This window comes from Pygocentrus nattereri, chromosome 29 (assembly GCF_015220715.1).
Source record: "Pygocentrus nattereri isolate fPygNat1 chromosome 29, fPygNat1.pri, whole genome shotgun sequence".
Taxonomy (NCBI): Eukaryota; Metazoa; Chordata; class Actinopteri; order Characiformes; family Serrasalmidae; genus Pygocentrus; species Pygocentrus nattereri.
The window spans coordinates 3,841,581-3,864,856 of record NC_051239.1 but is presented as its reverse complement, the minus strand read 5'-3'; the positions used below and the strand labels follow the sequence as shown (position 1 = coordinate 3,864,856).

Below are 23,276 nucleotides of genomic sequence, written 5' to 3'. Positions count from 1 at the left end.
AAAGAAATGACATTGAATATCTGACCAACTTGATTGTGTTTTGTAACTATAAGCAAATTTTTAATTTGATTTAACAAAACCTTTCAGAAGTAGTGTTTGTATTTCTGCCTACATGTTTGAGTTAAAGGTAGGAGAACAGAATTGTCCTTGGTGCCTGTAGTGTTTTGCCTTAATGTACGTTTTCTGTCCTTTTTCTAACTGCAGTCTGTACAGCAGTGTTCCAGGGTGCGACCTCTTAACAGAGTTTTCCTTCTGTGTTCTTAAAAAGGCTTCATATCAAAAGGTGCAGGAACCGTATGAAAGCACTGATAATGTGCGCCCACCGTATTATCCCACTGCGTACCTCTGGGTCCAGCCCTTCTACTCAAAGAGCCAAAGCTTCCTGGAGCTGCAGCCTTCATCAGACGCGTTCAGCTGTGCTAAACCCGCCGTTGTGGAGGCTCAGTACATCATACAGGGCAAAGGGTTTGAACCAGACCAGTGGTCCCTGGACTTCTTCTACATGGTACCTGCTAAAGAAATGTTTTTACATATGTCTTCCAAATGTGTATCAAACTGCAGATTTACAGTGTGTGCACCTTTAGTGCTGTGAAGTGTAAATAAGTTAACACATCCTTTACAGAGAACACACATCTGCACCGTTTAAGGCACAATCTCTGATTTTATGTTATGAACAAACGTTCTTTCCAGAATGATAAACTCAATTTTTCACAAACACTGTTGCTAAGCAGCGATTTTGACAGCTGTAGGATTTGAAGGTTTTTGCTTCTTACTTTGCCTCAAACAGAAAACAGACACTTTTAAGGTCACATTTGACCGACGGTTGATTTGGTCCGACCCTGAAGATGAAACGACACTAAATTCCCAAACTGTCGTCACCACTGAGCAGCTTTTCAGTCGGCAGCTGTGACAGAAGAACAGCTAAACCACCTGGAATCAGCCAGAAATGAACCTGAGTCTGATCTTCAGATTCGGACCAAATCAGACTGAGCCATAAAAAGACCCTATAAAAAAACAGCAAAGCTGCTCAGCAGTGACGGCAGTTTGGGAATTCAGTGTAAGGAGCTGGAGAACGAACTTCCGGCTGTGCAGCGAATGGGTGGATTTCGTTACTCTGACGTAGCAAGAAGCTGCTTGTTAAGGAACTATAATTTGGTGGAAGAAACTGCGAACATTAAAACATATTAACATTCAGAATTTCATGAAGAACGAACCAGTATTGGATGAAATCCTAAATCTTTTTACATGAACTTGGATATGGTCTTTTGTTTTGATTTGAGGTTTGTTGAGATGTGAGGTTTTGTTCCCCCCCTAGAATAGCTGTACATTGGATTAACAGCTTGAGTAACTGATTAACCCCATACCTGTTTGTGCAGGTGATGTCCAAAGGCAGCTTGGCTCAGTACGGACGTCTTTCAGTAACCATGAAAAGTGGATCAGGTCCGTTTAACTTACTCTTCATCCACAACAAGATATTATAACATTTAAAATGAATAAATGCTGGACTAATCCAACACTTTATTACCCCATAAACAGGCTTATGTGTTAGCAGGCTTGTGTCTTGTTTCTACTTAGAAAGAAAACATCATTTGAGCATACACACTATACATACTGTGTTTCTCCCTCACTTTCTGTCTTGACAGAGAACAAAGGGAAGCTGACGTTTTTACTGCAGAAGATTGATGCTTTGGCTCCGTATGCTCAGGTGGTGGTGTACACTGTGCTCCCGAGCGGAGAGGCCGTGGCCGACAGCAGGGATTTCCCCATTCAGCTGTGCCTGACCAACAAGGTGAGGACAGGAAATTCAACGCTCTGATCAGATTATTCATCTTACAAAAGTGCTAGATTCTTCTGTTCCTTTTAAAAGGCCGGTATCATGGAACCACAGGAGTCCTAAAGGGCCATAGAGTTATTTTTTTTATCCAGCTCACTCACGCAGAAGTTATAAGGAGTATTTTAGAACAGACTACTCTTTGAATAGCCACGTTTACATGCAGCCTGATAATGCATTAATAATACGACTAATAGCTCAATCGGAATAGAATACATGGTAACGTTCACTCTCAGCGCTGCTCCACGCATGCGCGTCATTCTGCATCGGATTACTTGTAGTGAACATGTAAACAAAGATTTTTATCAGAATGTTGAGCAGAGCGAGCATAAACACCTCAGTCTGAATCTGTAATCCGATTTTATTCAATCGGACTGGCAAAAATCTTTGCATGTAAACACAGCCAGTGAGGGTAGCCAATCAGAAAGGTTGTTTGTAAATATCAGTCTTAGAGGGAAAGTGACAAAGCATCCCCTTTAATTCTGAGAGATAAGAAGAGGTCATGTTGAAATTGATCCTGATTATTTGTGGATCATAAAACCACCCAAAGTTTATAGGTGGACATCAGGAAAAAAAAATAGGACAAGTTCTATGAAGGGTTGGGATGTAACTAATGCAAGTATTGGGAAAATGTATTCATAACACAAAAGTGTCTGTATTCTATAATCTGTTTTATTTAATTTTGTAAAGGCAACATTCAGAATACAGTTATGTTTTTACAGTTTTAGGATATTTTCAGACTACTTACTGAATTGAAAAGGAAAACATACATTCTTCAAAATAAACACCATTAATGCTTGTGTAGTATTTAGAGGAGAAGCTCAGTGAGCAGCTTCTTTACAAACACTGAAGTTCCTACTAAAGCCTGAGTAGACTGATGAATCAACATGAGCAGCCAGCTATTAAGCTCAGCATTAATGTCAGACCACTTTTGAGGGATGATCCAGTCTCCTCAGTAGTGGACGTGTTTGTGAATGATAAGTTTAGCATCTGTCTTCTACTGGACACCTGCTCAGGGGATTATGGGTGAAGCAGTGGACTGAAGCAGACGATGAGGGAAAATAAAGAAAATTTCTGGAACGTTATTTAAATGATAAGCACATTTTTACTGTAAACGTATTACCAGAATAAATACACACAGATGCTGTGAGGAACAGTGTGCATTAGATAACGATTACTTAAAAAAATAAAAAAAGAGAGGTTTTCTAATGTGTTTCATAAACATGCCCTCTAAATGTATTCTGAATGCATTGTTTTTTATATTTATTGTAACAGAATACAATGGAGAATACATTTAGGACAGTGTATTGAATTTTCAGCCATCAGTACATTTTCAAGGCATTTTGCCCAGCCCTGGTTGTAGCATATGAGTTACCTTAACTAGTCTCACTTTATCAGTCTCAGAACTAGCGCTAAGTCGCTTATCTATTCATTATAAATATTATTTCAATAGTTATGATATTAAATCAGGCCTAGGCTAAATATACTGTTTCTCATTTTTAAATGGTTGTAGGAATATTAGAGCTTTTCTAGACATGTTTGATTTGTTTTAAATTATTTAAGGTAGTATTTTTTTTCATTTGCAAATATTGTCACTTATTTCAAGAAATAATGGAGATAGTTGTGTGTTTTTATGGAATTATGCTTAAAACAAGTAGTTGTGGTACAGTCTGCTCTTTCTTGTGGTTCCTCAGGTGTCTTTGACGTTCCCCACTCCTACAGAGCTCCCTGGGGGTCAGACATCCCTCATCCTGATAGCTGAGCCAAGGTCACTGTGCTCTGTGAAGGCCATCGATCGGAGTGTACTGCTGCTGAAACCAGAGAACGAGCTGAACCTTGACTTTGTAAGTTCAAACTGGAATCTGGTATCACCATGGCAAGATCCAAAGAGCTCTTTGAGGCTGTCAGAAAGAAGGTCGTAGAGTCTGGGAAGAGATTTAAAAAGATCCTAAAACAATTAGAAATTGGCCTTTTCGCTCTCCGGAAAATAATAATAACTGCCAGCATGGCCAGGTGAGGCCATCCAAGCAAGTTCAGCTTCAAATCTTAAACAGTCCTAAAATGTCATCACTAGGCCTACAGGTACATATCTACCATCAGAAAAAGACTGCACCAAAAACATCAGGGCAAGACTTTGTCAGAAGTTTGTTAGAAAAACACCTTGAAAAAGACCAGGACTTCTGCAACACTGCTTTGGACAGATGAAGGTTGAATTATTTGGGCACAGTAACAGTAACAGCAAACCAATGAAGAATCCAAATCCTGTACTAGGCGATTAGCCGTATGTCTGTAGAACTGAAGTTTATTTGTTTGCGTGCAGGTACCAGACACTTAGCCAGCCCGTAACACATCGGACTAACAGTTTTATAGCTGGACTGATGCCAACAGGTGTGACAAACATGACCATGTAGGAATAAACATGAATAGAACACACACAATATAGAATATAATGACAAGTAATACAGCACTAAACACATTACAGAGCAGTACATGTCTACACCCCCAACCGAGATCTCTTTCCCTTCAGTTCATGTACAGGCAAATGGGAATATAAAGTGTTTCCATTCTCATAATGAACGTCTACGCTGGTGTAGTTTAGTCACTAAGCACTTAAAGTTATTTGAGACTTAACACTTTACAGAGCAGTACATTTCTACACACACCATTTGAGCACAAGAACCTCATACTAATGGTGAAGCATAAAGGTGGAAATGTCATGGTTTGGAGCTGCTTTACTGCAGCAGAGGTTGGCAAGCTCTCCATCATAGAATCCATCATTAATTCTTATATTTATAAATACAGATATCTTATACCTCTCCTTGGATCACCACCTTATCGTGGTGGAGGGGTTTGCGTGCTTGAATGATCTTAGGAGCTATGTTGTCTGGAGCAAAAGCTCCTGGTAGGGTCTCCCATGGCAAACTGGTCCTAGGTGACAGGTCAGACAAAGTGTGATCCATAATAACCCCTATGAAGACACAAAAACAGGACTTGTGTACCCTGCCCGGAACAGGGTTACCGGGGCCCCACCCTGGAGCCAGGCCTGGGGGAGGGGCTCGCCAGCGAGCGTCTGGTGGCCGGGCATTTACTCATGGTGCCCGGCCGGGCCCAGCCCGAAGGAGTTACATGAGTCCCCCCTCCCATCGACCCACCACCAATGGGAGGGGCAGTAGTAGGGGTTCGGTGCGTTGTGGATCGGGCAGTGTCCGAAGGCGTGGGCCTTGGCGTTCTGATCCTCGGTTGCTGAAACTGGCTTTTGGAACTTGGAACGTTACCTCACTGACGGGGAAGGAGCCTGAGTTGGTGCGCGAGGTTGAGAGATACCGGCTAGATATAGTCGGGCTCACCTCAACACACAGCTTGGGCTCTGGGTCCAATCTCCTTGAGAGGGGCTGGACTTTATTCTTTTCTGGAGTTGCCCATGGTGAGAGGCGGCGGGCAGGTGTGGGCTTTCTCATAGCCCCTCGACTCGGTGCCTGTATGTTGGGGTTTTCTCCGGTGGACGAGAGGGTAGCTTCCCTACGCCTTCGGGTTGGGGAACGGGTCCTGACTGTTGTCTGTGCTTATGCACCGAACAGCAGTTCAGAGTACCCAGCCTTCTTAGAGTCCTTGGGAAGGGTGCTTAAAAGTGCTCCTCCTGGAGACTCTATTGTCCTACTGGGGGACTTCAATGCTCACGTGGGCAATGACAGTGAGACCTGGAGGGGTGTGATTGGGAGGAATGGCCTCTCTGATCTGAACCCGAGTGGTGTTCAGTTTTTGGACTTCTGCGCAAACCACAGTTTGTCCATCACGAACACCATGTTTGAACACAAGGATGTCCTTAAGTGCACATGGCACCAGGACACCCTAGGCCGCAGTTCAATGATTGACTTTGTAGTCGTGTCATCGGACTTGTGGCCATGTGTTTTGGACACTCGGGTAAAGAGAGGAGCTGAGCTGTCAACTGATCACCACCTGGTGGTGAGTTGGATCAGGTGGTGGGGGAAGATACCAGTCAGACCAGGCAAGCCCAAACGCATAGTGAGGGTTTGCTGGGAACGTCTAGCAGAAGAACCTGTCAGATTGATCTTCAACTCACACCTCTGTCAGAACTTTGACCAGATATCGGGGGAGGTGAGGGACATTGACTCAGAATGGGCCATGTTCCGTTCCTCCATTGCTGAAGCTGCTGACTGTAGTTGTGGCCGTAAGGTAGTTGGTGCCTGTCGGGGCGGTAATCCTCGAACCCGGTGGTGGACACCCCAGGTGAGAGATGCCGTCAAGCTGAAGAAGGAGTCCTATCGAGCATGGTTGGCCTGTGGGACACCAGAGGCAGCTGGCAGGTATCGACAGGCCAAGCGATCTGTGGCTTCAGTTGTTGCCAAGGCAAAAACCCTTGTATGGGAGGAGTTTGGTGAGGCCTTGGAAACTGACTTTAAGTCGGCTCCGAAAAGATTCTGGCAAACCGTCAGGCGACTCAGAAGGGGAAAGCAGTGTGCCACTAGCACTGTATATAGTGGAGATTGTGTGCTGCTGACTTCGACTGAAGACGTCATTGGGCGGTGGAAGGAATACTTTGAGGACCTTCTCAATCCCACCGACACGTTCTCCAGTGAGGAGGCTGAGTCTGGGGACATGGGAATAGGCTTGTCCATTACTGAGGCCGAAGTTGCTAAGGTAGTTAAGAAGCTCCTTTGTGGCAAGGCTCCAGGGGTGGATGAGATCCGCCCTGAGTTCCTCAAGGCTCTGGATGTTGTGGGGCTGTCTTGGCTGACACGCCTTTTCAACATTGCGTGGACATCGGGGGCGGAGCCACTGGATTGGCAGACTGGGGTGGTGGTGCCTCTTTTTACAAAAGGGGACCGGAGGGTGTGTTCCAACTACAGGGGAATCACACTCCTCAGCCTCCCTGGCAAGGTCTATGCAGGGGTACTGGAGAAGAGAGTCCGGCTTATAGTCGAACCTCGGATCCAGGAGGAACAGTGCGGGTTCCGCCCTGGTCGTGGAACACTGGACCAACTCTTCACCCTCTCCAGGATTCTGGAGGGTTCATGGGAGTTTGCCCAACCAGTCCACATGTGCTTTGTGGATCTGGAGAAGGCATTCGACTGTGTTCCCCGGGGTATTCTGTGGGAGGTGCTTCGGGAGTACAGGGTACATGGCTCTTTGCTACGAGCCATTCAGGCCCTGTACAAACAAAGCTGGAGTTTGGTTCGCATAGCCGGCAGTAAGTCAGACTCGTTCCCAGTGAGAGTTGGACTCCGTCAGGGCTGCCCTTTGTCACCGATTCTATTCATAATTTTTATGGATAGAATTTCTAGGCGCAGTCAAGGGATGGAGGGTGTCCGGTTTGGTGACCTCAGGGTCACATCACTGCTGTTTGCAGATGATGTGGTCCTATTGGGGACATCAGGCTGCGAACTTCAGCTTTCGCTGGATCGGTTTGCAGCAGAGTGTGAAGCGGCTGGGATGAGAATCAGTACCTCTAAATCCGAGACCATGGTTCTCAGGCGGAAAAGGGTGGAGAGCCCTCTCTGGGTCGGGGATAGGCTCTTGCCTCAAGTGGAGGAGTTCAAGTGTCTCGGGGTCTTGTTCACGAGTGATGGTACAAGGGAGCGGGAGATTGACAGGCGGATTGGTGCTGGGTCAGGTCTGTTGTGGTAAAGAAAGAGCTGAGCCATAAGGCAAGGCTCTCGATTTACCGGTCGATCTACGTTCCCACCCTCACCTATGGTCATGAGCTTTGGGTAATGACCGAAAGAATAAGATCGCGAATACAAGCGGCCGAAATGAGTTTCCTCCGCAGGGTGTCTGGACTCTCCCTTAGAAATAGGGTGAGAAGTTCAGTCATCCGGGAGGGACTCGGAGTAGAGCCGCTGCTTCTTCACGTCGAGAGGAGCCAGCTGAGGTGGTTCGGGCATCTGGTTAGGATGCCTCCTGGACGCCTCCCTCGGGAGGTGTCACAGGCGAGTCCACCTGGGAGGAGACCCCGGGGAAGACCCAGGACACGCTGGCGCGACTATATCGCCCAGCTGGCCTGGGAGCGCCTCGGAATCCCCCTTGGAGAGCTGGTGGAAGTGGCTGGGGAAAGGGAGGTCTGGGCTTCATTGCTTAGGATGCTGCCCCCGCGACCCGAACCCCGGACAAGCGGAAGATAATGGATGGATGGATGGATGGATATCTTATAAATATTGTATTAGCAGGTGTTTGAGGAAAACATGAGACCATCTGTCCAAAAACTGAAGCTGAAGCAGAGTTAAACAATGCAGCATGACAATGACCCAAAACATCTCAGTAAATTCACCAAGAAATGGCTCAAAAGAAAGAAATAGAGAGCTTTGATTGGACCAAGTCAAAGAATTTTAATTCTACTGAGGTGCTTTGGGTAATTTGAAACAGGCTGTGCATATAAGAAACCCCTCAAACAGCTGAAAGAACTGTGCATGGAGGAGTGGGAAATTCTTTCTCCCAGTCGATGTAAGAGACATTTATGGCATACGCTCTTATCCAGAGCAGCTTACAGTTTGATCATTTTACACAGGTAGGCGAAGGCGGTGTTAGGAGTCTTGCCCAAGGACTCTTATTGGGGTAGTGTAGGGTGTTTACCCAGGTGGGGATTGAACCCCAGTCTGCAGCGTAGAAGGCAGAGGTGTTACCCACTACACTAACCAACCACATGAGAGACTGTTTGAGGTTTTTGTTTGATGTAGTTTTTTTTTGCACAGAAACATACAAAGTGCATGTTTTAATACTTTTTTTGCTGCTTGCAACTACAGAAGTGGGTTCAGTGGGGCGTGGTGATTGCTTAGTGAGGCACTGACTTATGTAGACGCCCTCTGCCTTTCACAGAGAGTTGTTGAGAGATCACAGTGTCAGTCCTGTATCTGAACTCATGTGATTCCAGGTCTTCAACTTGTTGCCAGTCCAGAGGTTGTCAGGATATCCGTACACCATTTCTGATGAGGATCCGAACCCTTGCTATCGCAAGCCACCTATCTTCTTGCTATCTTCCGCAAGCTACCCTCTTCCTGTCCTGGATGCAGTGCCTCCTCAACTGGAACCAAGATCCAAGCATCGTTTTCTTCCTGTTGTCAACAGAAATGTCGACGTATACGACGTCTTTAAAGTAAGAAATCATTGTTATTTTAACAGAAAACTTTGCTGCCAGAACCTCATGTTATGATCTTTGTGAAACAAAGTGAAAATCTTGTGAAATCTTTTTTTTGCTTGTTTTTCTCAGGATATTGGAGTCAAGATCCTCACCAATGCTGAAATAAAGAAGCCTGTGAATTGCAATGATCCCATCTTCTATCGTAAGTGTTGTCAAGTTAATGACCTAATTGTAATTAATTTAAACTGCGCTAAATGTCTAACATTTCATTCCATGTTCCATCCACAGCCATGATGGAGGGACCCATGCTCTTTGCTAGAGAAGGGGTTGCATTTGCTGCAATGGACCCTGAACGTGAAAATAAAATTGAAAGTGATGGTGGAAGTGGAAGTGAAGCGGTCCACACTGTCCGTAAATTCTTTCCAGAGACTTGGGTTTGGGATCTTGTTCAAGTGGGGTATGTATATGCAGACTTATGACAGGTTTTCACAAAATGTATAGCAGCTTCTGAATTACTTCGTTTTTTATGGGGGATCAACAGGCCTTCCGGAATTATGGGGGTTAAGAAATCTGTCCCGGACTCCATCACTTCATGGACAGCTGGAGCATTTTGTACCTCATCAGTTGGGTTCGGAGTGGCACCAAAAGTTGAGCTCATTGCCTTCCAGCCCTTCTTTGTTAGCCTGACCCTGCCTTACTCCATCATCCGTGGAGAAATATTTGTACTCAAGGCTTCTGTCTTCAACTATCTCAAAAGCTGTGTTATGGTAAGCATATCTCTGCAAAAGGCTTTCAAAGCAGTGTAACTTGACGTAGGAACAGGTATTCACTCCAATAACAACTGGCATTTTCTCCAACTTGACCTAGCCAAGCGGTATTTACTCTAATATTGTCTGTACTATTGCCCTAATAACTGGCTGTAATTAAAGGATTCAAAGAATATCAACAGAAATGAAAACGACTTCAGCCGCTGAGTTCTTGTGTAAGGAAAGAAAAGGCCTTCGCTATATTGAGCATCAAATGGCAAGATGGTTCCCGGTCAACCACGATGCGAATGTCATATCAGAACATCCCTTTTTATTCCCCTCTGGGGTGAGGAGGTAATCCCCCCACCCCTTTTACACAATTCCGTATCGTTTTAGTCCCCATCATATCAAGACCTTACATGGTTTTGGTAGCCTTTAAACCCAAACATGTATGATGTGTTTTTTTTTTTTAAAAACCCTCTGGTGTGACTTATCAGGCTGTTCACTCCTTACAGGGCCCTTTTATGCAACTCTCCATAGGGCCATCTTACACAACTGTCCATATACGTACAAGAGTGAACCTCGGCTGTAACTTAAACGGTCATCTATTCCAGTTCCCTTCTATGAGCTCAGAAGCTCTTCCCCCATTAGATAATCCAATGCGTTCAGGCTCCAAGCTCTCTAGTCAGCCAATGTTTTATTCAGTCATTTCCATCAAAGCCCATTTTTTCAATTGTACTCCACTTGCGTGTCTGGGACACAGTGCCCATGAAGAAACACTGACCGCAGTAGATGAGCCACAGTCTGCCCAAGAGGCTGATTTCTGTCTCTCGTCTCTGGCCAGATCTTTAACGGCACTTTAAAATAGCATTGCTCTTAAAAGTACAAATTGACCCAGTCAAAAAGCATAGCTTATATAACAACATAGATCACGTGATAGTAAAACCGAGCAGAGTACATAAACAAAGCGCTCATAAGAAGAGGATTCTTATCGTCAAGGTTCAAGTCATGCCCTGAGCAAAACTGCAGATTTAACCTTGTAAATGAAACTGATAAAAAGACCATGCATCAGACTTGAAGGAAGGGAAAGAGACAAAACAGGCAGGGAAAAGAGACAAAACAAGACAACACAATCAGCCTCAAGATAACAAAACACAGATGTAGGAATATTTATACATCTTACTATCAATAAGCTACAGGGAGATTTATTCGAAAGCCCTGAATATTCTGTTAACTCTTGCTAGGATGAAGCAATCTGAACAATGTGCAATGAGCTCCTCAGTATATGGAGCTTCGAACAAGCTGGGATGCCCCTGCATCAGAGTGATGAGGTAGGCTCAGGACAGCAGTTGCGACATTTAACCTCTGTTTGCAACTTCACCCGTAGCTCTTCATGTGTCTGGCAGAAAATGGAGATCACTTCCAGCATCACATGTAATGCAGTCCATTACACATCACATGATTTTTTTGGTTCAGATTGCTTCATCCTAACTGGAGCTATAACAGAATAGTCGGGGCCTCATTCGAATGAATGTATACTCTCAAATGAGTATACTCTCAAATGAGTATACACTGCTGAGCTTTGGTCTGTTTATTACATGTGTTCCTCACACAGGACACCAAGCATATCTATGTGTACTGAGGTGTTTTAATACTGCAGCAACAATTATATAGGTACTTTCAGAGGTGTTGGTTGGAATTTTGTACTCCCTAAAAATGTATTGCGGAGGCCTAATCTCATTTCCCATAGCAGAACCTGTCATAGTATTAATACGTGACAAGATGTTCATAATCCTAGTCTTTATTTTTTTCTCCACATTTCCATCACTTACTTGGCAGTAGTGTAATATAGCTAAATATAGCAGGGGAGGCTAGAGAGCATCCTTAGTGGACAAAATGTTCACAAATTAAACCTTTGCCTTTGAGGAAAATCGCATCTTAATGAAGCTTAAGGTGATATACGAGGAAAACCTCAGACATGCAAAAAAACAAAAGGTAATGATGTTTAAAAGTTCTCTTTAGACAGCCGAATCCACTACACACATACAAGTGTGATTTATACACCTTTTTTATCAGTTCCTGCACCCTTGCGCTTGGCTATTTACTAAAGACATGGTTATATACAGAACTATGACACCTCAAAGATTTGTTTAAATGCTTTAATGGTTCTTTGCATATTTGAAAATGATGATGTTGGTGCTATACAGGCAGTAATCATGTGTTCGTTGTGCTAAAGGTGAAGGTGACGCTGGCAAACTCAGAGCAGTTCACAGCTCAGCAGTGTATGGGATGCCAGTACACTCGCTGTCTGTGTGCCGAAGAGAGCTGGACCTTCTTATGGAGAATCCAGCCCACCGTTCTGGGTAAACTGACCTTTTGATATCTCAAAATAGACATTTTAACCTAAATTTAAACCTAGTCTTTTTTGCTGTTGTAACTACAGCCTGAATTAACAAAAGGACACTTATAAACGGAAATAAACTGTCTTAATATAAACTTAAAAGGGTTCTGCTGAGAATGTATTTTAATATGGTATGTACAAGTGTATGTGTATGTTTACATGTATTTATGCATGAAATAGGGACGGTGAGCTTTAACGTGAGTGCAGAGGCCCTGACGACGACCGCGCTGTGTGATAATAAACCGGCCACTGTGCCAGATAAAGGACGCATTGACACTGTGGTGCAGACGCTGCTAGTGGAGGTGAGTTTCTCTGTGTTTCACTGTAATGACCTCAGAATTACCTCGAACAGTTCATCAGTTTGACCACTCTCATGCCAAAGCATTGCTTGTTATTGCTATAATAAGATAAGATGCATTTATTGTCATTACACAGTGTACAACGAAATTGAGCATTTTACACACAAAATGATTAAACATATATATATATATATATATATATATATATATATATATAAATGAAATATATAAAGTGCAGATTTAAAAAAAATAGGATAAAAATCTTAAATATAAAGAAAAAGGACTATAAAACTATATATTCTAAACAAATAGACAAGTGAGGTAGCAGTTAGTTATTGCACGTTCCTTGGACAGCTTATAGAGTTCTATAATATTGCACATCTTAAGAATTATTGCACAGAAAGAATATAGATTGCATACCTGAGAACAAATGAATAATAAATAGGACAGAGGTGGAGTGGAACACTGGAACAGTGTACAGTGTCCTATGAAGTCAGTGCCAGTAAAGAGTTGTAGAGGTGCTCAGTCCCTTCTACTGAGCAGTGTTCTATAAAAAGTGCCTGTGTGTGTGTGTGTTTGGAAGCGTTCAGTTCCTGTACGGCTCTGGGGTAAAAACTGTTTTTAAGTCTGTTTGTCTGGGATGGGATAGACCTAAAGCGTTTATCAGAGGGCAACATATGATGTCCTTGGTGAAATATGTCCTTCAGGATGTTGGCCGATGATCTTCTGGGCTGTATTTATGACTCCCTGCACTGCTCTCAGCTGCTGTACCACGTTGAGATGCAGTATTTCAGCACATTCTTGATGGTGGAGCGGTAGTGGGAAACCAGCAGCTTCTCCTGAAGGTTGTTTTTCCTGAGAATTTTCAGGAAGTAGAGCCTAATGGCTTCTTAGTAAGTGAAAGCGTCTTAAATGTGGCCAAAATATGTATTATTACTTCTTATGAGATCAGTGTAATGATATTGTGATATTCTTACAGTGACCAGATAACTAAACATATTAAAGATGCTTTCATTTGCCATATTTATTCAGTTATTTTTTAAGACATTATACAGTGCCTAGTATGAATGATTCAAGAACAACTATAAATTCAGGAACTACTATAATGCATTCAGTCTAGTATCAATCATTCAGAAACTTCCTCAAATTATTCAGAAACTGCTATGAATTGTTCAGTAACGTCTGTGAAATTAATGTATAAGGCAGAAGCCGAAATGTGGACCTACGTACAGACCCTTAGGACCAGTTTCCAAGACCTCGACTAAGCCTTAACTTGGACTAAAGAAAATTTCCAGTGGTGATTCAGCACTGGTACTGTAGTTTAGTTCACGACTAGGCTTAATCAGTGTCTGGGGCCTGGTCCTTAGAGGGTACGAGGTTAAACTTTTCCATAGCATATTTGATTGAATTTGAATATGGCCAGTTCAATCATTTAGTCTGATAAATTACCTTTGTATCTTTCTGACAGTAGAGTTAATAATCAGGTAAACTCAGTATAGTCAGAATAAATCTTGGATGAAGCTCCAGTAGATCATGGCTGCTGGTCATTGCTGGTCTGGTCAGTGCAGTAATGCTCACTGTTTTCTTTCCATGGTCAGGCAGAGGGAACCAAACAGTTCAACAGTTACAACGGGCTGCTCTGCCCAACAGGTCAGACTCACTGCTCTTCTTTTGTCCTTAGCGTCTGACAATTGATGTGTTTTGTTTTGCACATTTTGAACTATTAATAGTGGTGAGTAGTTATGTAATAAATGTAATAAAATGCATTTATTTGCTTTACTTTGCATGAGTTTAAAGGTTTTCATCAGCTTCTGACTTTTTTCATTGGCTTCAGTTTCAAGACAAAAATATGGCAAATGTTTACAGGCCTGTTTTCTTTCCACTGAGCGAGACTGTGCACACAACTTTTCAAATCATAATTGTATATATCACATAAAGCTCACAGAAGTCAAATTGTCAGTGGCCTTTAGGTATACTAAGTTTCATATTAACATTTAAAGGATTTTGTAGGATGTTAGCTTTATCTCACTGTGATGTGCCCTAAGAAATCATTTGTTACATTTTGGCATTTCAAATAAAAATATTTTAAAAGTCCAGTTTTAAAGTAATGCCTGGTGAGGATCTTTGTTTGTTGCCCAACTCTGTGCCTCACTGTAATGTTTCTTTCTCTCCTGTAGGGGTCGCTGTTGAGACTACCATCTCGCTGAAGCTGCCTGCGGTAATTGTGGCAGGTTCTGCCACAGCTTCAGTGTCTGTGCTGGGTAAGCCTGCAGAATACAGAGCAACACTTTTGTACTGAAATCCTCACTCAAGCACTTTCATTACCTCCGGTTCTGTTAAAGGGACACTGTAAGCAGTACTTCAACTCACCTCCTACAGGGGTCTCTAAAACAAGAGGAACACCCCTACTGATTGTTTCCTGTAAGTGGGAGGGGCTTTTGAAAGACTGCGTTAGTGTGGATATTTGAGGCTGTTTTCTCCCTGCTATCTACCTAATTAAGAAGCAAGCCAGAGTTTGTTTATGCAGGAAAGCTAAATATCACATCTGTGTTTAGTAGCTTTTACAGTGGCAGTCAGAATTTCTTTATTGTGGACGGGAGGTGGGGGTGATCCCTAGTGGCTATATGGAATATTTGCATAATGGATAAGGAACTCTGTGTTCTTTCTGCAGGAGACCTGATGGGCCGTGCTCTGAGTAACATAGACCGTCTGCTGGCCATGCCGTACGGGTGTGGAGAACAGAACATGCTGCTCTTTGCCCCCAACATCTACATCCTCCTGTATCTACAGAGTAGCGGACAGCTGACTACGGAGATCCGAAATAAAGCCGAGACGTTCCTCGTGAGCGGTGAGGAACATCTCGGGTTGATTTGAGACCGCATGAGATTCATTTCTGCACTTTCAGCCGCTTCATCCATTCCTTCATGACTGTTATCTAACTTTCAGAAGACTCAGTTAGTAAAATCATTACAACATAAATTAATTTGCTTTTAATAAATTCACAAACGTTTAAATCAATTGATTTGCTTAGTTTGCTTTGATTCGATTTGCTAAACAAAGGTTGTAATTTTATAATACTTAATGACTCATAATTGATTGTACATTTTTAATCCATAACTCAGTAGTGGGGATATTAATTATGATTGTGATTAAATTAATGAAAAGTTATTGTAGAGTTTACGGGCATGTTTAAGAGAAAAAATAAGTAGATCATTATTTTGGGTAAAATGGGTAAGCACCCAGACAACATGTCAGGTTGGTGATATTAAAAAGATCAAACGGTAAACAGTAAAAGTTCTTGGTATTAATCCAGTGAATGCGAGAGTACTAGACAATTATTTTGGGTGACATATTGGTAATTTCCCAATTAATCAGAAATACCAAAGAGGTTCTAGATATGAAGTGGGTAAGTGTGGGGTACAAAATTCAATGTACTAGATCAATGTTTTGGGTAAATTGGGTAAGCACCCAGAGAACCTGTCAGGTTCTTGATATTTGGAAGATAAAACAGTAAAATATTTCAAAACTAAAAGATTATTTTAGAGTAATAAAGTAGCAAAAACAAGCAAACTAAATTTCTAAGTAATGTCACACGTTTAATCAGGAAAGTAAATCACAAACATCTATAAATGGCATAGCCACCAGTTACAGTCCAGATTCACTTTCGGTTCTAGATGACAGGTTCTTATGTCTTTATACCACCATTTCCCTCCATTACTTTGGTATTTCCCCACATAATTATTCAAATATTAAATATCCTACTTTATAGCAAGTACCTGCATCCAGACTAATTTAGTTAGACTATCTGGTTACTTTCCCCCCATTTTACTAAAAACAATTGCGTAGTTCATGATATCACACATTTACCTAGTGAATATCTAGAATCGTGGTTCTCCAACTGGTCCTCATGACACCCAAATGGTAAAATATTTTCTGTCATCCTACGTGCTGCGAGTAGTGTTGGAGCAAAATTGTGGGTGACCTGGGGGACCCTGAGGTTGGGAGCCACTGATCTAGAACCTGTTTGCCATTTCAGTATAATTTTTCAAACCTGTCGACTTACTGTATGTAGAACTTAGCAGACTGTGAAAGAAAGAATCACCAACATCAATTATATTTTTACCATGTTATTTTAATCTGTTTTAACATTTAAAGAGAGGGAAAATAACTGTAAACCGATGGAATTAATAATGTAACCATGTAAATGAATCATGTAATTGTGTTATTACTATTAAAAGTGCAGCCAAACAACGTAATAACTCTAGATTCCTGAGGGTTAAGCTGTCTGATGCTGAATGAACTGGTTTGCTTGTTTGTCTCATGTCCTTTACAGGCTACCAGAGAGAGCTGAGCTACAAACATTATGATGGATCTTACAGTGCTTTTGGGAACAGCGATCCATCCGGCAACACCTGGTCAGTCTAGGAGAAAGACAAGAAAACAAAGATGCAGCTGACATAAAATACTTAATACATCAGGCCTTGTGTTGCTTAAAAATGCCTAGACAAGGCCTAGTTCAAACCTAGACAGAAAGCGTTTGTTCTGCTAAAAGTCTTATTCAGGACTAGACTAGGCTCTACACAAACACACAGTGTTCAGTGATGGATGATTTCTTTAAATATAAATCATTAAATTACAGAAAGGTTTAGGATTCCTCTGGTTTGTGTCCTCAGGTTAACAGCGTTTGTGATGAAGTCCTTTGCAAGTGCAAAGCAGTTCATCTTTATAGATCAGCTGTATGTGGACCAGGCCAAGACTTGGCTGGGTCAGCAGCAGCAGTATAGCGGCTCCTTCGCCTCAGTGGGTCAGCTCTTCCACAGCGACATGAAGGTCAGGCCTTAACAGACTTGCTGCAGAGTATTTTTGCCAAAAGTGGGGTTGCAAGGTGCTTTATTAAAGGGGGTTAAATTTCCCCAAAGATTTGCGTAATTGAGTGGTCAGATGTAAAAAGAGTGATTCAGGGTGGTTTGGTGTGAAATGGCTGATGGTAGAGACTCAGATTTCTTTACAGTGGTGGTGATGGGAACCAGGGGTCACAATGACTACAACACAAATATGGCCACTTCATTTACTAACCAAAACCACCATCCCTGTATCTTTCTATCATAACTTTATGTGAGGGAAATTAATTGTAAATGCTATGTGATGATACTTTTGTGTAGAATTTGTGAGTTTTTGGTACCACTTGTAGTAAAATTATAGGAATACTTATTCCTTTGCAATGAAATCACTTGAATCTTATTTACTAAATTTATTAAATTATCTTAATGAAGAATCTTAAAGCAAGCTTATTAAATATTGCACTATGTCATGTAATAAATTTGTAGTATATTGAAGGGATGGATTGAAAGGTTTGAATATTTGAAATGGTCAGGAATAAATCAAAAAGTAAATTATATTAAAATATGATTTTTGATACACAAGTTAGCCTCTCTCACACCTTATACTCTCATGTGGACCATGAGAATTAACATCTTTGTATTAACATCTTTGATCTTTATGCTCCACCAGAGAACAGAGTAGAAACAGCTTCTTGTATTTTGCTCAGACTTCCTTTCTGTTCAGTCCAAAGAAGGAAGCATAGAAAGACTACAGCAGCCTGCTGAACGCACCACACTACTCTAGGATCTCTGGCGCCGGTTAGCAGATAGTACAAAGTGGAGCTATAGCACATAAGAAGCAGCAAACTGAGTTCAATTTACAATCTCATCATATAAATATGAAAGAACAGAACTTTCAACATAATTTTGTGAATTTACCAGTTTTTCATATCAGCTACAGTGCATCACAAAAGTGAGTACACCCCTCACATTTCTGCAGATATTTAAGTAAATCTTTTCATGGGACAACACTGACAAAATGACACTTTGACACAATGAATAGTCATCTGTGTGCAGCTTATATAACAGTGTAAATGTATTCTTCCCTCAAAATAACTCAATATACAGCCATTAATGTCTAAACCACCGGCAACAAAAGAGTACACCCCTAAGAGACAGTTCCTGAAGTGTCAGTATTTTGTGTGGCCACCATTATTTTCCAGAACTGCCTTAACTCTCCTGGGCATGGAGTTTACCAGAGCTTCACAGGTTGCCACTGGAATGCTTTTCCACTCCTCCATGACAACATCACGGAGCTGGTGGATATTCGAGACTTTGCACTCCACCTTCCGCTTGAGGATGCCCCAAAGATGTTCTATTGAGGTTTAGGTCTGGAGACATGCTTGGCCAGTCCATCACCTTTACCCTTAGCCTCTTCAATAAAGCAGTGGTCATCTTAGAGGTATGTTTGGGGTCATTATCATGCTGAAACACTGCCCTGCGACCCAGTTTCCGGAGGGAGGGGATCACGCTCTGCTTCAGTATTTCACAGTACATATTGGAGTTCATGTGTCCCTCAATGTAATCTAACTCCCCAACATCTGCTGCACTCATGCAGCCTCAGACCATAACATTCCCACCACCATGCTTGACTGTAGGCATGACACACTTATCTTTGTACACCTCACCTGATTGCCGCCACACATGCTTGAGACCATCTGAACCAAACAAAACAGGTCTCATCAGACCATAGGACGTGGTTCCAGTAATCCATGTCCTTCGTTGACATGTATTCAGCAAACTGTTTGCGGGCTTTCTTGTGTACAGACTTCAGAAGAGGCTTCCTTCTGGGGTGACAGTCATGCAGTCCAATTTGATGTAGTGTGCGGCGTATGGTCTGAGCACTGACAGACTGACCCCCAACCTCTTCAATCTCTGCAGCAATGCTGACAGCACTCCTGCACCGATCTTTCAAAGACAGCATTTGGATGTGACGCTGAACACGTGCACTCAGCTTCTTTGGACGACCAACACGAGGTCTGTTCTGAGTGGACCCTGCTCTTTTAAAACGCTGGATGATCTTGGCTGCTGTGCTGCAGCTCAGTTTCAAGGTGTTGGCAGTCTTCTTGTAGCCTTGGCCGTCTTCATGTAGCGCAACAATTCGTCTTTTAAGATCCTCAGAGAGTTCTTTGCCATGAGGTGCTATGTTGGAACGTTCAGTGACCAGTATGAGAGAGTGTGAGAGCTGTACTACAAGTTTGAACACACCTGCTCCCTATGCACACCTGAGACCCTAGTAACACTTACGAATCACGACATTTTGGAGGTAAAATGACAAGCAGTGCTCAATTTAGACATTTAGGGGTGTAGTCTCTTAGGGGTGTACTCACTTTTGTTGCCAGTGGTTTAGACATTAATGGCTGTATATTGAGTTATTTTGAGGGAAGAATAAATTTACACTGTTATTTAAGCTGCACATAGACGACTTTTCATTGTGTCAAAGTGTCATTTTGTCAGTGTTGTCCCATGAAAAGATAAACTTAAATATCTGCAGAAATGTGAGAGGTGTACTCACTTTTGTGATACACTGTAAATGACTCCTCATGAACTCACTGCTTACAGCTAAAAGGTATGAAGTTACATATATGTTTTGTAAACTGTCCTGTTTCAGTATTCCTGTGTGGTGCTTTGTAATCTCAGGTTTATAGAATGGATGCTATAGTTGTTCTGTCTTTAAATCTCTCTCCTCATCCCCCTGCTCTCTATTTATCTATCTGTCTTCATATCCTCCTTATCACCACCAACCCACCTTCCACCCCCTCAGGGAGGTGTAAATGATGAGGTGACCCTCACGGCGTATATCACAGCTGCACTGTTGGAGTTAGGCACTCCCCTCACAGTAAGTGAATGAATTCACCTTCCACTCAAATTCAGTGAATTGTGTATGTTTTGTATCAAACAAAATGGCTGATATTTTAAATATTTTCAGGATCCAATGGTACAAAATGGTCTGAACTTCCTGAGAAATGCCTTCACTCAGCTCAACTCCATCTATGCCACAGCTCTCCTCTCCTACACCTTCACTCTAGCTGGAGACCAGTACATGAGGATCAGGGCTCTCACCATCCTGAACAGTCAGGCCATAGTCGAAGGTTTGACATACTTACATCTTAGTAATATACCTACTCAACAAAATCTGAAGCTCCACATCTTAAAGCCCAAAACACATCTAACCTAACATCAACAAACCCAGATGCTGGGTTGGTGTGTAGTACCTTAGTGACTCTTGTCAGGATTGATGTCCTCACTTCACACTAGAAGCAGCTGGTTGTTGGAGCATTAAGGTTTGTGCTACGAACTGCAGATGATTGTTGAAAAATGCAGAGAATGCTGGTGTTGTTGGAGAATGATGGTGTTTGTGGGAGAATGATGGTGTTTGTTGGAGAATGATGGGGTTTGGGCGAGAATGCTGGTGTTTGGGGGAGAATGGTGGTGTTTGTAGGAGAATGGTGGTGTTTGGGGGAGAATGATGGTGTTTGTTGGAGAATGATGGGGTTTGGGGGAGAATGATGGTGTTTGTTGGAGAATGATGGTGTTTGTAGGAGAATGGGTGTCATTCTGAATAAAATAGTCTGCCAGGCCACTATCTGGAGATGTTCAGGGGTCTGTCCCCTCCCAAGTGACCTGGACGAACACCTGTCCAGACCAGAATGGCACGCTTCACTTTTTTTTCCAAGAAACATTTTTTTTGGTTTTCAAGTACACCTCAGAGATTACGTATATGTTGTAATTAAACTCAGGTTATGATGCTTATAAAAAGAAAAACAGACAAATATCAAAGGGGGGGGGGTAAATAAAAGAAAATAAATTAATAAATAATAAAGAAAAGAGAAGAAAAAAGAACAGATTAAGATCAACAAATAAGTACATTAATAATCTACTTATTATTAATAATGTACTTAATAATTAGTAATGTAACACTCGGTTATGTGGACATAGTAAAAGCCTTCAACTAAAAACTGACTCCTGCACAGCAACGTTCTTTACATACGAATGACAGTAAACACAGCCCTTAAAATTGCATTGTCTGGGTAGAGTTACACAAAACAGAAAGAAAGGCTGCATGTTATGTGACAACAGTTATCTTTCCTCTATATGGCCCAATATTGGTTGCCATATTTTGGCAAAAACCTCTGGCCTATCGGTTAGACTGTATCGCAGCTGCTCCACATGGAGCACATTAGCAAAATCTCTGATCCATGCTTCAAATGATGGTGCAGCTTCCGATTTCCACTGTTGTAATATTAATCTATTTGCCAAAAGCACACCAAGAGAAATTGCTTGTTTCTGAAATGTATTTAGACATAGAGTCTGTTCTGCCGAATGCTACAGAAAAGAAGTCAAAAAGACCTTCCAAGACCTTGTGAAGTCTAGAGCATGTTCAAAATTGATGAAGCAATGTTCCTTCTTAAGTATTTCATTTACTTCATTTGAGGGAAATCTCAGGAAAAATCTTATGTAATTTAGCCTTTGAATAGTGAACTCTATGAACTATTTTAAACTGTATCCATGTGTGTCTTGTATTTATTGAACATTTGTTGATATTCCTTAGAGCATCTTCCCATTGTTCATGGGTAATCTCTATACCAAGTTCTTCCATCCATGTTTGTTTGAGAGAATTGGCCTGGATGATAATGTGATCACATAAGATGTTACAAAAAGCAGAAACCATTCCTTTTGTATTAGGACAGATAGAAAGAATCTTCTCCAAAGGTGAATGATGCGTTTTGGTTTCAAATTCAACTAAATGTGTTCTGGTGAAATGCTGAATTTGTAAATACGTGAAAAAATGTGAAGAGGGAAATTTGTATGTAGTTTGCAGTTGTTAGAAAGAAGCAAAACAGTTGTCAATGTAAAGATCTCCAGTAACTTTTAGACCTCTGTTTTTCCATTGCAAGAAGACAGCATCCTTCAGAGCTGCTGGAAAGGCGTTGTTGTTACATATGGGATCATCTATGTACATATTGGGCACTTTAAAGTATGTTTTAATTTGTCTCCAAATTTTCAGGGTGTTATGGATCATGAAATTGTTGCTGCATAAAGATTTCTGCGTTTGAATCGGACTGTTAAGTAAACTTAATAGAGAGGTATTTTTACACACAGAATGTTTAATGTACAGCCAAGAGGGAATTTCATGTTCTTGATCTGATGTTTTCGCCAAAAAGAGAGGCTGTTTAAAGTGGCTGCCCAATAATAAAGTCTAAAATCAGGTAGACCGAAACCACCTGCTGATTTTGGTTTGCATAAATACTTCTGTGAGATTCTGGCGGTTTTATAATTCCATATAAATGAAGTAATGACACTGTTCAATTGTTTGAAGTAACTATGTGGGATGAACCTGCAGATTGAAACAAATAAAGAAATTGAGGGTGACCATTTCAATGGCACTGACCTTCTGCCCACCATTGATAAAGGGACAGTTTTCCAAGCCAAACTCAAATATGTGAAGTTTTCAGGTGCAAGTTTGAATGGAACTTGAATAGAAAAGAACTCCATATCAATCTTTTTACCAAGGGGCATCAATTTGCTTATTCCCAGTTTGTTTTGTAGCCTGATAAGGAACCAACTGTATTAATTAAGTCAAGCAAGGCTGTCATCGAGGTCCTCGGATTAGATATGAATAATACCACATCATCTGCGTACAGAGAAATTTTTTTTTCCAGTGTTATTAGACGCAATGTCTGAGCCATTTGATGGCTGTAGCTAAAGGCTCAGTACAAAGAGAGAACAGAAATGGAGAAAGACCACAGCCCTGTCTATTTCCTCTGTGGAGAAAAAAAGGAGGGGAGATTTCATTATTGGTTATTACTGATGCGGTAGGTTGGAAATAGAGAATCTTAATCCATCCATCCATCCATCCATCCATTATCTTCCGCTTGTCTGGGGTTCGGGTCGCGGGGGCAGCATCCTAAGCAATGAAGCCCAGACCTCCCTTTCCCCAGCCACTTCCACCAGCTCTCCAAGGGGGATTCCGAGGCGCTCCCAGGCCAGCTGGGCGATATAGTCGCGCCAGCGTGTCCTGGGTC

The 23,276-nt window shown here is 42.0% G+C and overlaps 1 protein-coding gene across 1 annotated transcript in view; it reads left to right on the top strand.

The window, feature by feature from the left end:
• Positions 1–23,276, top strand: part of LOC108414600 (alpha-2-macroglobulin-like protein 1) — a 48,227-nt gene that overhangs the window by 12,759 nt on the left and 12,192 nt on the right. Inside the window, exons 12-28 of the mRNA XM_037535996.1 lie at positions 269–505; positions 1,377–1,440; positions 1,644–1,789; positions 3,526–3,675; positions 8,718–8,939; positions 9,054–9,126; positions 9,213–9,381; positions 9,466–9,691; positions 11,907–12,033; positions 12,252–12,373; positions 13,969–14,020; positions 14,548–14,631; positions 15,042–15,218; positions 16,704–16,785; positions 17,044–17,200; positions 20,015–20,089; positions 20,180–20,342. Of these exons, the coding sequence (XP_037391893.1) occupies positions 269–505; positions 1,377–1,440; positions 1,644–1,789; positions 3,526–3,675; positions 8,718–8,939; positions 9,054–9,126; positions 9,213–9,381; positions 9,466–9,691; positions 11,907–12,033; positions 12,252–12,373; positions 13,969–14,020; positions 14,548–14,631; positions 15,042–15,218; positions 16,704–16,785; positions 17,044–17,200; positions 20,015–20,089; positions 20,180–20,342 (2,326 nt within the window). The remainder of the gene's footprint in view (positions 1–268; positions 506–1,376; positions 1,441–1,643; positions 1,790–3,525; positions 3,676–8,717; positions 8,940–9,053; positions 9,127–9,212; positions 9,382–9,465; positions 9,692–11,906; positions 12,034–12,251; positions 12,374–13,968; positions 14,021–14,547; positions 14,632–15,041; positions 15,219–16,703; positions 16,786–17,043; positions 17,201–20,014; positions 20,090–20,179; positions 20,343–23,276) is intronic.